This window comes from Dendropsophus ebraccatus, chromosome 2 (assembly GCF_027789765.1).
Source record: "Dendropsophus ebraccatus isolate aDenEbr1 chromosome 2, aDenEbr1.pat, whole genome shotgun sequence".
NCBI lineage: Eukaryota > Metazoa > Chordata > Amphibia > Anura > Hylidae > Dendropsophus > Dendropsophus ebraccatus.
Window position 1 is genome coordinate 183,281,384 of NC_091455.1, and position 15,133 is coordinate 183,296,516.

Consider the following 15,133-nt stretch of genomic DNA (forward strand, 5'->3'; position numbering starts at 1 on the left):
AAAAGACTGTAAAAGGAATCCACCCTTGTCCAGACAATTCTTGGCACCAATTGGCCGGAGCACATTCTCATTATAATGTGACATCACGCAGCTATTTTGACTCGTGCTCTGGGCCCTTCGCTGAAGCAGGAAAGCATATGCTAGCGACGGGTTCATGTCAAGTGCTCTCCAGTCACTGGCGGACCCACATGTCACAACAGCATGATCATTCGAAATAGAAAATGCTCTCCCTCCCAAAGTGAATGGCCCGAGGCTGAGCGAAGAAGAACGCCACTTGTGCAGCCAGATATTCACACTACTGTTAACCCACGGGGCACTGGGTGTGCACTGCTTCTCAGTGTATGTTTTTCCTTCCTCTTTTTCGCAGGTACTTGTGTGCTCAAGGTGCGATTCATTCATACGTTTAGAGACGGCAAACAGTAACCGTGCGAGGTGGTAGAGCTGTGTTATGTGACCTTAGAACAACCATATGAAGAGGCCACATATAACCCTTATTCCCACTGCTAAGCTATAGGTCAAGCATGGCAAAGGATATTCTGGGACACCGTCAAATCTCTGCTAAACCAAGAGGTAACCTTACCTGAACTTCAGCATTACTGCTGCCTGAAAAACTATGCTTAGTACATGACAGGGGTCATGCTATTTTACATCCTTAGGGTTATGTTCACATATAGTGTTTCCGTCAGTCTTTTTTCAATTAAAATCAGGAGTGGAACTGACTGGGCAAAATTATAATAAAAAGACATGCCCAGTTTCTGTGTTTTCAACCCACTCCTGGTTTTGGTTGAAAAAGACTGACCAAAGACTGACAGAAGTACTATGTGTGAACACAGTAATATATGTAAGGAAAAATACTTATCTAAATAATGCAATTTAAATTGTAGAATTAGAATATGTAATGACTTAGGGATAAGCAAATCTTGAACATCCGAACCTGAACGCTCTGCATCTGTTGGATGCAGCCCTAGGGAGTCCTGGGAAAACATGGAAACAGCCATAGGCCATAGGATTTATCCATGTGTTCCTGAACTCCCTGCATCCAAATTCTTCAGCCACTGGTAATCAAATGCTAAAAGTCAATCTATTATAAAGGGATTTCAAGGATTAGAAAAACATAGTTGCTTTCTTCTACAGCACTATGAATTCAAAGGAGCTGAGCTGCTATACCAAATACAAACTGAGGACAAGAGTGGCGCTGTTTGTAGCTTTTCTAATCATGGATTACCCAGGTTTCCCTTAGAACAGTCCATCAATGTATTATTGGAAGGCCCTTAATTCTCGTGGTCAGTGGGATATCCTAAGAATCCATCAATGTTATTTTTTCCCCAAAAAAACATGGCCTACAGATCACTTCCTTTGATAAAAATGGGTGATATATATATATATATATATATATACACTGTATATATATATATATATATATATATATATATACACCGTATTTTCTGGTGTATCAGACGACCCCTGACTTTTAAGAAGATTTTCTGGGGTTCGTCTTATATGCCGGAAAATGTTAACCCCTGCCTGACCGCCGCAGAGTTTACTAGTTGGAGCCTTGTTGTGGTCAGGTAGGAATGAACTGAAAAAAAACCCATAATACAACAACAATCAACTCACCTGTTCCCGGCGCATGCAGTGTGATCCCCAAAGCTCTCCCGGCAGCTGAGCGTCTCATTGGAGAAGCTCGGTGACGCTTGGCTTCTGGGATATCTTAGGGAGATTGATAGAGGCTTCGGGGACTTCCGGCACCTCTGCCATTCTCCCGCAGCTCTCCTGGCAGACGAGTGTCTCTGAGCTTCTCCGATGAGATGCTTGGCTGCCATGAGAGCTTCGGGGACCTCCGGCGCAGACAGTGTCTCTGCATCACACTAGCTGCACTGGAAACATGAAGGAAGATGCGCAGCTGCCATCAATGGTTGATAGGTGAGGTGGAATTGTTTTTTTATTTTTTTTATAGTGGTCGCCGCATACGGTGGAGATGCAGACCACCGTATATGGCGACCATATAAGATGACCCACAACTTCTGAGAAGATTTTTTTGGGTTAAAAAGTTGTTTTATACGCCGGAAAATATGGTATATTACATTACGTACCTGCCCAACTCCCTACCACTGCTGTTCTAATGTTCCTCCGCTTCTTGTACTTTCCTGTCATACAGGAAATGGTAGGAAATGCTCAATCAGTAGCGGAGGCAGATCACCACTGTGGCCTGTGATTGGATGAGTGCAGTGGGGTTGTCAAAAGATCAGAGCATCAGACCAGCAATAATGGGGGATTGGGTTGGGTAGGTGGGTAGCACCTGACAGACAAACCCTTAATTTTCTCACCTTAATTTTTTCCTATCTCTAACACTCTCCCTGGCAGCTGGGCCCTATAATGGCTTCTTGGACATATACTCTATTAGTTATGCTTATGTATGGAGCATATACAGTACTGTGCAAAAGTTGTAGGCAATTGTGGAAAAAATGACGCAAAGTAAGACGTCTTCCAACAGGGAAGTATCTGATTGGCTCCAAATTTTTTATTCTGCAGCAACGACCCCAAAACATACAACCAATGTCATTAAGTATCCCAGGATATGCCTTAAGTGTCCCCTAGATGTAGGTTAAACAGTCTGCGAGTCTGTTATGTAACTCCGGGATTTATGCATGTAGCGCAGCTCACGGGACTATGCCATTTGCGCAACCCCCATTAAAGTCAACAAGAATGACAAAATTGCATAACTCAGTGGCATCTGCTATTTTTGTCTCCCCGACCACCTCTAAAAGCTGCAAACAGATCAGGGGGGGCCAGGAAGCCCTAGATCGGAAAAGGGATGCAAATCTGAGAGGTGGGACCCACATTTATGCTGCATGGCTCGATGTGGCCATTGACTCCCAACAATTGGCTAAGTGGACGTTTTAATGAGCACTGATCAAACTGTTCACAGTCCATTGGTGCTCGTATTAGCTGGTTGTCGACCTGAAAAAGGTTGCCGAAAAAGGCAGCACACACACATGGTCACCCAGGCACATTACTACTTCTGTGATGCAGACTTGTTGCATAACTTGACTTGACTTGATTCAACAATTGAGTCATGCGATTCGGGCAAAACAGCATTTCTCTTTATAGACGTCAATTACCATATACTATTGTGGTTGAAATTTTCGATTGACTTCTGTGGTGCGATGATCACATCGTGCAGCTCTTAGAGAGTGCTTTATTCCCTGTGAACCACAGCTGCGGGGCACCCGGCCCAAATGCAATTTGACTAATCCAACTACATCCCTCCATACCTAAATATATAACGTAGCTTCAGTCTATAAAAACTTAGGAGCCATAGAAGTCACATCAAACAAACTTCTCTGCTGCTATACCCTATCATCTGTGATACAGAAGTACAGGAACACTACAGTACAGGAACTTCATAGTTTCTCATGGAGATTTCCATTTTTACATAAAAATTATTTTGCTTTTGGTTTCCTCTTTGGCTTTCAATAAACTCATGTCTTCTCTTATACCTAAGGGGGAGATTTATCAAACATGGTGTACCGTAGACCTGGCTCAGTTGCCCCTAGCAACCAATCAGATTCCACCTTTCATTAGTCACAGATTCTTTGGAAAATGAGAGGTGGAATCTGATTGGTTGCTAGAGGCAACTGAGCCAGGTCTACTTTACACCATGTTTGATAAATCTCCCCCCTTATCTATATCTAGACATTGGGGGGGATTTGTCAAACTGGTATAAAATGAAACTGGCTCGGTTGCCCCTAGCAACCAATCAGATTCCACCTTTCATTTTCCAAGGAATCTGTGAAGAATGAAAAATGGAATCTGATTGGTTGCTAGGGGCAACTGAGCCAGTTCTACTTTACACCCCTTGATAGATCTCCTTCTAGATGTCAATGTATATTATTTAAACAACAGACAAAGAATAATTCTGATCTAATAGGACAGGCATTGAATTATATATGATGTAATATGGATGATACATGTACAGTAAGACAAGCTACGACTGCCGAGTGTGTCAGCAATGGAAAGCATTTGTGCAATGTATTCATTGTAAAAGTTTCCCGGCTGTCAGATCATCCAGCTACATTGAGAAGTTAAAGCTCCCGTGGGTAAGACATGAGATGTGCTATAAAAACTACCTTGTAATAGATGACATGAGATCTATAATCCGAGCCCTGGGAGTAATGCGTCACCAGATGGAACCTTTAGTCAGATGAGAAATTGGCTGCAGCCGGTGCGTTCTGATACCTGGGTAACATGACCTGAGCAATCTGGGACTGCAGTATAAATAGAATAGGATTAATATTCCTTCCAGTGCCCCACTGAACCAGTTGGCTGTGTCACACGCTGGCAGAAGCGTAATAATGTCATTAAATGAATACAAATCGTCGATTGACGGGTGGGCACCATTATATAATGATATCCGCCTGTAACTAAATGTCTTTACAGACACACATATTAATGTTATACTTCAATTTCATGTTATTTTTCAGTAATCTAGGGACTTGCCCTCATGTTAATGTGTCGGTGTTTGCTCTGATCACTCCTATAACAGGAGACCGACCTGTCATCCTACTGTGCTGCATTTACACAGGGCAAAAAGTCTAATAACATTTACAAACTCTAGCTCTATCCAAATACATTTACTTTCTGATATATTCTTTTCATTACTTTTAAGGAGGAATCAGGCTATGTTCAAACTACGTAAGTTCTATCTGTTCCCAGGGCTGGCGTCAGCACCAGGCTTACTAGGGCAAGTGCCAGGGCCCAAAGCACCTCTAGGGGCCAATTCCTTTTTTTATTTTTATTTTTGTACAGGGTTTCCTATGCAGGTTGAGGCCTTCGGGGGTCACTGTATATCAGGGGTTATATACAGTGATCCCTGATGGCCTCAACATGTGATGTATTCAAGGTACTGTACAATGGCCTCTCACAGGGCATTGGAGCACAAGTTTTATCCCAGCAGCACTACAGGTCTGCAGACCTCCTGCAGCCAGCCAGTCTCTGCCTTGCTGACCAGGATGTTTGAACTCTCGGGGGCTTCAGAGCCAATTACCAGTTTCACATGGAGCTATGGTCTGAACATACAATGGTCCACCAAGAACCAATAATATTGTATGTTGAGGGACCACTATATATGATATGTATCTTGCTATATCTATCTACTGCATCTATCTATCTATCTATCTATCTATCTATCTTGAATGTTAGTAGCGGATCTCCAAAATACAAAATGCTAAAGGGTGCCTGCTACAAATAAAACTTTTGAGATGTTGTAGCCCTGTCTGTCCCTATCAGGGTAACAGTACTAGTTGTGTCTATTTTACAGAAAGAAATAAGGGGGAAGCACTACCTGTACCTGTATGATTAACCGAGGAAAACTGGAAACAGCACTATCTGTGCCTACATCATTTACAGACAGGGATAGGGAGGCAGCACTAGCTGTACTTACATAGCTTGTAGGGTGCGTTCACACCTACAGGATCCACAGCAGATCTACAGCAGATTTGATGCTGTGTTCAGTTATTTAAATGAAATCTTCTGCGGATACAGTAAGTGTGAACGTACCCTTAAACAGAGTTTTCATCAGTTAAAGGGAAGAGTTATTTCCTTTCCTACATTTCCTACCAAAATATACTGGTCACCCTAGCAAGGCAACCACCCCATTAGACTAAAGCCTAAGCACAGGGATGGTGGTCACTTTGCTTTTACATAGGTTATGCAGAGGCTCCTTAACCACTATGTATATGGATACACTATAGATGCCATATATTTGGACAAATATATTGGTTCCCACTTCTTAATCATTAAAGGAGAACTCTGGGAAAATTAAAACAAACAAACAGGAAGGGAGTTGGTGAGAACATAATAAGAAGTTATACTTACCTGTCCCAGTGCCCCTGCAGCCCAGCGCCACTGCTCACAGTCACCTGCCAGTCTCCTGTATCTCCTGGTCCTGTTCCGTCACCACCCGGCCAGACACCTCTGCAGTCACTGACTGGCCGAGCGGGTAGTTCCAGCCGTGCCAAGACGAAACAGGAACCTGGGGGATACAGAAGATGAGAGGATGACAGTGAGCAGTGGTGCTGCGGCTGTGGGTGCACCGGGATGGGTAAGTATAACTTTAATATTATGTTCCCACCACCCCCTGTCTGCACTGCTTTTTTACATTTGCCTGGAGTTCTCCTTTATATAGGGGTGGTTCCTTCAGTCCTATTGCTACAGGTGTATAAAACCACACACCTTTCAATGCAGTTTGCCCTTACAAACATTTTTGAAAGAATAGGTCGTCCTAAAGATCTCCCTGAATTTCAGCACGGTATTATAATAGGACGTACTATAAATCATAGATCTTTCACAATCACGGTTTTGCGAGTGCCAGAAGAACGTTACTGTATTGTGCAAAATGTAAAGTTTGGTAGAGGAGGAATAATGCTACAAGGCTGTTTTTTTCAGTATTTGGCCTAGGCCCCTTAGTCCAAGTGAAGAGAACTCCTATTTAGAATGGGATGTCCTAAAGGCTCCTGTAGGTGTAATATTTAGGTGTCCTAATGTTTTTGTTTATAAAGCGTACTTTATAACACAGACTATTTTATATTTTTTTTCCCCCTGGAATTTTCCTTTAATAAATATTTAAAGGGAAACAGTCACTCAGGATGTGCAGATGTAACTGGCCACATGTGTATATAGCATAAGGTGCAATGAGCACAATGGTACCTCCATTGGTACTATAGTGAAAAAATGATCTTTTATTACTAGCCCGAAATGTCATACAGACATGGCTGTGCCCTCAGCATCTTCCAGACCCTTTTTCTTCTTAATGGACAGCTAAGGCTTTCAGCAAATTTCGGCACACGCATGGTGGGTGAGCTTAATAGCATGGAAACCTCTAGCTGTCCATCACGAAGGGAGAGGGCTGTGAAAGTGGACAGGGAGGGCCAGTAATAAAAGATTATTTTCCTCTAAATTAAGCACCAATGGAAGTACTTTTGCGCTCATTGCACTTTATGCTATATGCACATGTGGCCAGCAATACACAAACATCCTGGGTGACAGTTTCCCTTTCAAATTAGATAAGATCAGCAGGTTAAAAAAATCTAACCTGCTGATAGGTCCCTATAGGACACTGAGGATGAAGGTAAGTTTTTATTAGGAGTTTATTCCCTATGCTTAATAGATGTTTTGGTGCCCAAGGGGCGTAACTACCCCCCGTGCACCAATCCGCCCCCACCCTTCTAGAGTATATCGGCAGAGCAGGCCCCTTGGGGGGGCAGGCTGGATTGGTGGGCTGGGGGTAGTAGTCCCGCCCCTAGTGCACCAAAACACCAAATTAGCAAAGGGAATAAACTTCTAATAGCACAGAAACTGCAACGAGGTTGAAGGTAAAAAAACAAAAAAAAACAACTTACCTTCATCCTCAGTGCCCTATAGGGACAGATAAGCAGGTGAGATGAAAAAAACTTTTGGTAAAATGATTCAATTTATTTTAAATATAAAATATTTAATTATTTCCATGATTCCTTTTCTTTCTGAGCGAAATTCTTTACTGTGATATAATGGGAACTCTCTCATGTACAGTTACATAAGCCAATAAATGGATGACTGATCCTACATGTAGTGAGTCATTTCTGACAGCTGGTAAATCTGAGCGTTCCCAGTGACACATTGAAAGAGCGATGCATTGACTCTCCTGTTCTCGCCTACTGAGCACATTGCATCGACGCATACCCATAATGACAGGCAGGGGCAGTCTTGGCATTTCTGGGGCCCCAAGTGAAGTTGTGTCTGCGGCCCTCCCCTCGACACGCGTTCCAAAACAATAGACCGCTGTGTGTTGCCCCCAGTAGTATATACCCCTTGTGCGCTACCGCCAGTAATATATACTCCTTGTGTGCTGCCCCCAATAGTATAAACCCCTTGTGTCCTGCCCCCAGTAGTGTATACCCCTTGTTTGCTTCCCCCAGTAGTATATAGACCCCTGTGTGTTCCCCCAGTTATATATAGCCCCCCCGTGTGCTCCCCCAGAAGTATAGTATAGAAGTATCCTGTGTGCTGCCCCAGTTGTATATAGACCCCCTGTGTGCTGCCCCCAGTTGTATATACCCCATGTGTGTTCCCCCACTAGTATATAGGCCCCCTGTGTGCTCCCTCAGGGCTATTTAGCCCCCCTTTGTGCTCCCCCACTTGGATATAGACCTCCTGTGTGCTCCCCCACTTGGATATAGACCCCTGTGTGCTCCTCCAGTAGTATATAAACCCCCTGTGTGGTTCCCCCAGTAGTATATAGACCCCCTGTGTGCCCCACCAGTATTATATAGACCCCTTGTGTGCTGCTCCAGTAGTATACAGACCCCTGTGTGCTCCCCCAGTTATATATAGACCACCTGTGTGCCTCACAAGTAGTATGTCACTGGAGCGCCGGCACCACAAGGACAAAGCTGCCACTTGTGACCGCAGGGAAAACCCTTCCTGCGGCCACAAGAGTGACTGACAGGAAGGGAGCAAATGTCTTCCGCCCTGTCAGTGCTGCTGCATGTAACTAGGAGCGCTCATTACGAGTGCTCATAGTTACAGTTCAGATGGCAGCAGCGAGCAGGGCAGAGGCCCTGTCCAGCGGTCTTGAGCACAAGAGTGGGGCGTGGGGGCCCCCCTGGATGTTGGGGTGCTTGGTGCCAAAGGCCGCCACTGATGACAGGAGGAAAAAGGACGTTAACCAAAGCCCAAGGATTAAAAATTGATGGTCTGTGGAGGTAGAACCAGAGCACGTCTGGGAACTGACTTGCTTTGTGGTCTCAGAGTAGAAGGAGCTTTAATGATTTTACACTTAACTCGCCAGCACATACCTGTAGGAGAAAATAAGTGTTCTCAGCTTCTAACAAGCCCAATGACCTTTACTAATGGCTGGCTGTTCTCTTCAGCTAATGTAGTTCTGCTACAATTGTTTAAAGAAACATTAACAGAAGCCATTAAAATCAATGAGAAAAAAAACATTGTCTGTTCACACCAGGTCGACAGTGAGCGCCCCAATGAATGGGGGTCGTTGGCTAGGATTCCAGGATCCCCTCTGTGTATGTAACACCTAGGTAATCCTAGACTTACATTGGACGTCCATCTAGGTCATGTGACACCGATCCAAAATTGAACATACTGTGCGTGCGCTTCTCTCGGCTCGTTCTCCTTATCAATCCTGATCCGAACACTCAGACTTTTGATATGTCTCTCCGACATATCAAACTTTTTTATGACAGTGCCCATATAATTCCTTTCCATAAACATCCTATAGGTGGGGTCTTGGACCCCACCTATCACAACAACAGAGAAGCCCTGACCCTTGGTCTGCTAGAAGGCTACCCTTGTAACCTCACCTGAGTCGTAACACAGTTGTCATACACCTCTCTATTTCCCATATTTTCATCATTACAGTCCTATGATCATATTTACATATCTGAGCTGCCCATGGTGCGACTAACAATTAATTCCATACTTGTTATTATCTATCCAGTTGCCTTCCCCCAGTTCTGTGCTGCTGCTTTCTGGTAAAGACACAAAAATCTGTGTAAGAGCTTTTCTCTTTGTCTCCCCCTCCCCCTCCCTTCCGAGACGGCTGAAGTAAACAAGCCCCTATCTGCAGCTTTGTAATGACAGGAGGTATAATTACAGTGACTTCATTGGCAACTTGACCTGAGATTTAGGCCCAATCACTATTGCATGGCTCGATAATCATGCAGCAAGGGCTGTATATGTATTGTTAGCGATGTCTGTTCAGACCTTGCTTTAAGGCTGCCTTCACACTACGTATATTTCAGTCAGTATATTTCAGTCAGAATAGCAACCAAAACCAGGAGTGGATTAAAAACACAGAAAGGATTTGTTCACACAATGTTGAAATTGAGTGGATGGCCGCCATATAACAGTAAATAATGGCCATTATTTGCCATTAAATGGCGGCCATCCACTCAATTTCAACCTTGTGTGAACAGAGCCTTTCTGTGTTTTCAATACACTCCTGGTTTTGGTTGCTATGAGGACCTGACATGAGGACCAAATACAGCCTCAAATATACATAGTGTGAACCCAGCCCAAAGGTGTAAAATTATAACATTTATATGTATCTGTCCACGATCCCTGTAGTTTTTCTGGCTTCTGCCAGCTGTCCGCAGCCGCCATTGGAACTTCAGAGCCTGTCTCTAAAGTGACAGGTATGTGTAAACTTTATAATTTTTTTTTTACACATTTACTAGCCGAATCGCTATTACACCTAGCAATGTACGCCTGGCGGCTGATGGTTTTTAGGCTGGAATAAACTACAACACAGAGCAATAATTTTTGATTATCGCTCCGTGTAATAGGGCCCTAACCCTCCCAGCATTACAAAGAAGCTACAAAGTTGCAGATAAAGCCTACCAGGGACTTGTTTACATCAGTCGTCTTGGTAGGGAGAGGGAAGGAGGGGGAGACAGAGAGAAAGGCTCACAGCCTTTTTTATGTCTTCAGCAGAAAGCAGCAGCTCAGAACTGGGGGAAGGAGACTGAATAGATAATAACAAGTATGGAAAGAATTGTTAGTCTCGCCATGGATAGAGATATATAAAAAGTTATGTTAGTTAGTTAGTTAAGTTGAGTAGATACCCATTTTAAAAATTCCAGTTTAAAAACCTGATTTTTGAATTGTGATTTTGGTTTCTAGAAATCTCACATTAACTATTACTAAAGCATGTCATTTGTGTCAGTGAAATTAAAGTTCTCTTTCAACTTTCGATTTACAGGGAAACTTTGATATGAATACACTTCCCCTATGTAGAACTCAGTGCTGGCAGCTCTCTATATTTCATCTGACATTTATATTCTATTCTATTAGTTCAATTACAATATATGGATATAAATGACTGAACACAATGGCAGTGGTGCTGTAAATCAGAATACAGTTAAAGGGTCTTTTTTTCTCATATCAACTGGTTCCACAATGTTATTCAGATTTTTAAATTACTTCTATTTCAAGATGTGAAGTCTTCCAGTACTTATTAGCTGCAGTATGTGCTGCAGGAAGTGGTGTATTCTTTCCAGTCTGACACAGCACTCTCTGCTGCCACCTCTGTCCGTGACAGCAACTGTCTAGAGCAGAAGCAAATCCTAATAGAAAACCTCTGCTGCTCTGGACAGTTCCTGACATGGACAGAGGTGGCAGCAGAGAGTGCTGTGTCAGACTGGAAAGAATACACCACTTCCTGCAGCACATACAGCAGCTAATTCTACCCTTTTTTTTGAGAGCCCAGTTCACACATCGTAAAATTGGCGTTTTTATTTTTTTAGTTATAAAACACCTATAAATTGGCATTTTTACTATTAAACAAAAATCAAACAATTTTCTTACAATAATGTGTTTCTTTGTTGTCAATGTAAAAATAGCGATTTTTGCACACGTCAGTCCACTCTACAGACATCACTGTATAGAGCAGGAGCTGAGGACATTGACATATTGCTCTGTAGGAAAAGTTCCAAAATTTATTCATGTAAATCTCTGCTCATTCTGGGCTAAGTAGTCAAGTGGGCGGTCCTAGTGATTGACAGCAATCTGTGTATTGTGTGCATTTAGAAAGCTGTCAGTCATTGATTAGGACCTCCTACATGACTACTTTGCCTAGAATGAATTTTTAGCACATTTCTATAATATTGTATAATTTTGCCCTATTCATACACAGACAATGGTTACATGTGAGTCTTAGCGTATGCTACCTACGTTTGACTGCATTCCCTTCCATGGCTGATCCCAGGCTGTTGCGAGAGATTCTCATTGCTGGCTTGAAGCCCAGAATCCTGTCTCTATACAAGCGATACTTGTAACATTCCATCATTCCAGCCGGATACATTCTATAGCATGACAGCCTTCTGGCAGAACAATGGGATGACCATTTTGGGAAGACCCCTAGACCGCGAGGCGTACCATAAAAATCTCACAGTAAAACCTGTTTCGCTTTCTGATTGTTGACCTTTGGTGGGATGAGACAATGGCCTCCTTCTCATAGGACCAGCATTCAATATCAAGTTTGTCTCCAGTGAAATGGAATCAGACCAGAAGCAGACACAGCCGGGAGAGTCCCGTTACCCTTCCAGTGGAGTTTAGCGAGTCCTGATGGGCATCCCCATAGAAGGGTTAATATACTGAATACATGACCTGTCCTGTAGAACTATCCGGCAAGGAATAAAATGTACCGCACAATACTAGGGCAAAATACCACCGCCCCACGTGTTCCTTCTTTCATGAGCTGCCATCCACTTGTGTTTGATGTTTTAAAGGTTATATTGGTATTTCATCCAATGCCCTCATGTCACAATCCATGTTTTATTTTTGAAGAAAAAAAAAAAAAAAAAAGATTGTACATTGACATTGTCCAGCAGGTCGTAGTACGGCGTGTACTCTTACCCAATAAATATAAACATAGTGATCTGGATCCAGCCACAACATCTAGAAACCAAAGTGCAAGCACTGCCGGTACCAGGGTTGTTACATAGTAAGAGTTACTGGACTATGCCCAAACCTATATACAGTGGTCCCTCAATTACAATATGAATTGGTTCCAGGATGGCCATTGTATGCTGAAACTATGGGATCTTCAGACCAAAACTCTATTGAAAGGTTACAGAAAAAAAGCAGGTAACTAATATGGATAAAGGAAGTCCTCACTGTCCTCATCCTGGCAGAGGTAAACAGCAGTACAAGACATGTAATCGCACTGTACTGAGAAGGGGCACTACTAGACACACAGCAGTACAGGACATGTAGTATCACACGGTACTGAGAAGGGGCACTACTAGACACACAGCAGTACAGGACATGTAGTATCACACGGTACTGAGAAGGGGCACTACTAGACACACACAGCAGTACAGGACATGTAGTATCTCACTGTACTGAGAAGGGGCACTACTAGACACACAGCAGTACAGGACATGTAGTATCACACTGTACTGAGAAGGGGCACTACTAGACACACACAGCAGTACAGGACATGTAGTATCACACAGTACTGAGAAGGGGCACTACTAGACACACACAGCAGTACAGGACATGTAGTATCACACTGTACTGAGAAGGGGCACTACTAGACACACACAGCAGTACAGGACATGTAGTATCACACTGTACTGAGAAGGGCACTACTAGACACACACATCAGTACAGGACATGTAGTATCACACTGTACTGAGAAGGGGCACTACTAGACACACACAGCAGTACAGGACATGTAGTATCACACTGTACTGTAGAGAGGAGATACTAGACACACACAGCAGTACAGGACATGTAGTATCACACTGTACTGAGAAGGGGCACTACTAGACACACACAGCAGTACAGGACATGTAGTATCACACTGTACTGAGAAGGGGCACTACTAGACACACACAGCAGTACAGGACATGTAGTATCACACTGTACTGAGAAGGGCACTACTAGACACACACAGCAGTACAGGACATGTAGTATCACACTGTACTGAGAAGGGGCACTACTAGACACACACATCAGTACAGGACATGTAGTATCACACTGTACTGAGAAGGGGCACTACTAGACACACACAGCAGTACAGGACATGTAGTATCACACGGTACTGAGAAGGGGCACTACTAAAAACACACAGTAGCACAGGACATGTAGTATCACACTGTACTGAGAAGGGGCACTACTAGACACACACAGCAGCACAGGACATGTAGTATCACACTGTACTGAGAAGGGGCACTACTAGACACACACAGCAGCACAGGACATGTAGTATCACACTGTACTGAGAAGGGGCACTACTAGACACACACAGCAGCACAGAACGTGTAGTATCACACTTTACTGAGAAGGGATTCTACTAGACACATGTAGACAGTACAGGACATGTAGTATCAGGCTATGTGCACACTTAGTATGAGACTGGCCGTTCCGTGACCCAGCCGGGTCACGGAACAGCCAGTCTCAGAAAAGATCATCTTTAGCACTGCAGAGTTCTGATGCGGGTGCATGCTCCATAGTGTGCACTGACAGGGTTTTCTGCGGCCATTGTACTGTATGTTGAGCCTGGTCTCAAGTTACGATAGTTCAGAAAGGACCATTGTATGTTGAGAATATTGACCTGAGGCCATTGTAAGTGGACGGACCACTGTACTCATAAACAAAGTCCAGGGCAGCATGTCCAAATATCCCCTATATTCACATCACATCACGTTTCTCTAAGGCTGGGTTCACACTACGTTTATGCAACCCATTTATTTTCATCCATTTTTGCCCAAAAAATGGATGGATGTGTGTGCATCTGTTTCGATCTGTTTTTTCAATGAATACCATTATTTAAAAAAAACGGATCAAATCGGACCTGTTTTTTTAACGTTCCCCACAACGCGGTCAACCCTTATTTTTGTGTCCGTTAAAAAAACGGATTTGCTTTGATCCTTCTTTTTATAATAGAATTTAATGGAAAAACAGATCAAAACGGATGCACACACATGCATCCACTTTTTCCATTCATTTTTTGCAAAAATGGTTTGCAAAAACGTAGTGTGAACCCAGCCTAAGGTTTTACAATAAAACGTTGCAGGTTAATGTAAACAAAGATTTTAAAGCTCCCAATGATTCCAAGGAAAAAATGTACATGTTACTTTTTTCCTGCGCTGACTCACATAGATCTTCTAGCATGGTGTGAAATTCCCCCCTGAAAGTTAACATGGTCTTATTTCAGTACCCCATAACTGGTTACTCTGCATACTGTTCAAAATGTAATTGTGTGGGAGAAGCAGCCTGCACCATCACTGGAGGTACCCTTTAAGGAAAGTATAAAATAAACTTTTGCTGATCACTAGTGATGAGCGAACATCAGAAAAGTGTCAGTGCGGCCAAACATGGACATTTTATGAAGTTTGCTCATCACTACCGATCACCCAATAAAAGCGTAACTGCACTGGAAAACTATGCGCAATACCATTTTTACAGCAAAATGAAATATTTCTAAATGTAAGGTCAATCTTTTGAAATCCTGCACATTCTAATTAGAAAAAAATAACAAATTCTACAACTAGTAGCTGGTCAATATTCTGGATGAGCCATAAAACTGAAGAGATAGGTCGCCCTCTAGTGGATGCTAGGAGGAATAGCG

At 43.1% G+C, this 15,133-nt stretch overlaps 1 protein-coding gene across 3 annotated transcripts in view; it reads right to left on the reverse strand.

The window, feature by feature from the left end:
* Positions 1-15,133, reverse strand: part of PRKAG2 (protein kinase AMP-activated non-catalytic subunit gamma 2) — a 208,607-nt gene that overhangs the window by 108,347 nt on the left and 85,127 nt on the right. Inside the window, exon 1 of one of the 3 annotated variants that reach the window (XM_069958859.1) lies at positions 11,728-12,255. The exons of the other annotated variants lie outside the window; for them this stretch is intronic. Coding sequence (XP_069814960.1) covers positions 11,728-11,857 — 130 coding nt within the window. The 5' untranslated portion in view covers positions 11,858-12,255. Of the gene's footprint in view, positions 1-11,727; positions 12,256-15,133 lie in introns of those variants that run through there. 3 annotated transcript variants of the gene reach the window in all.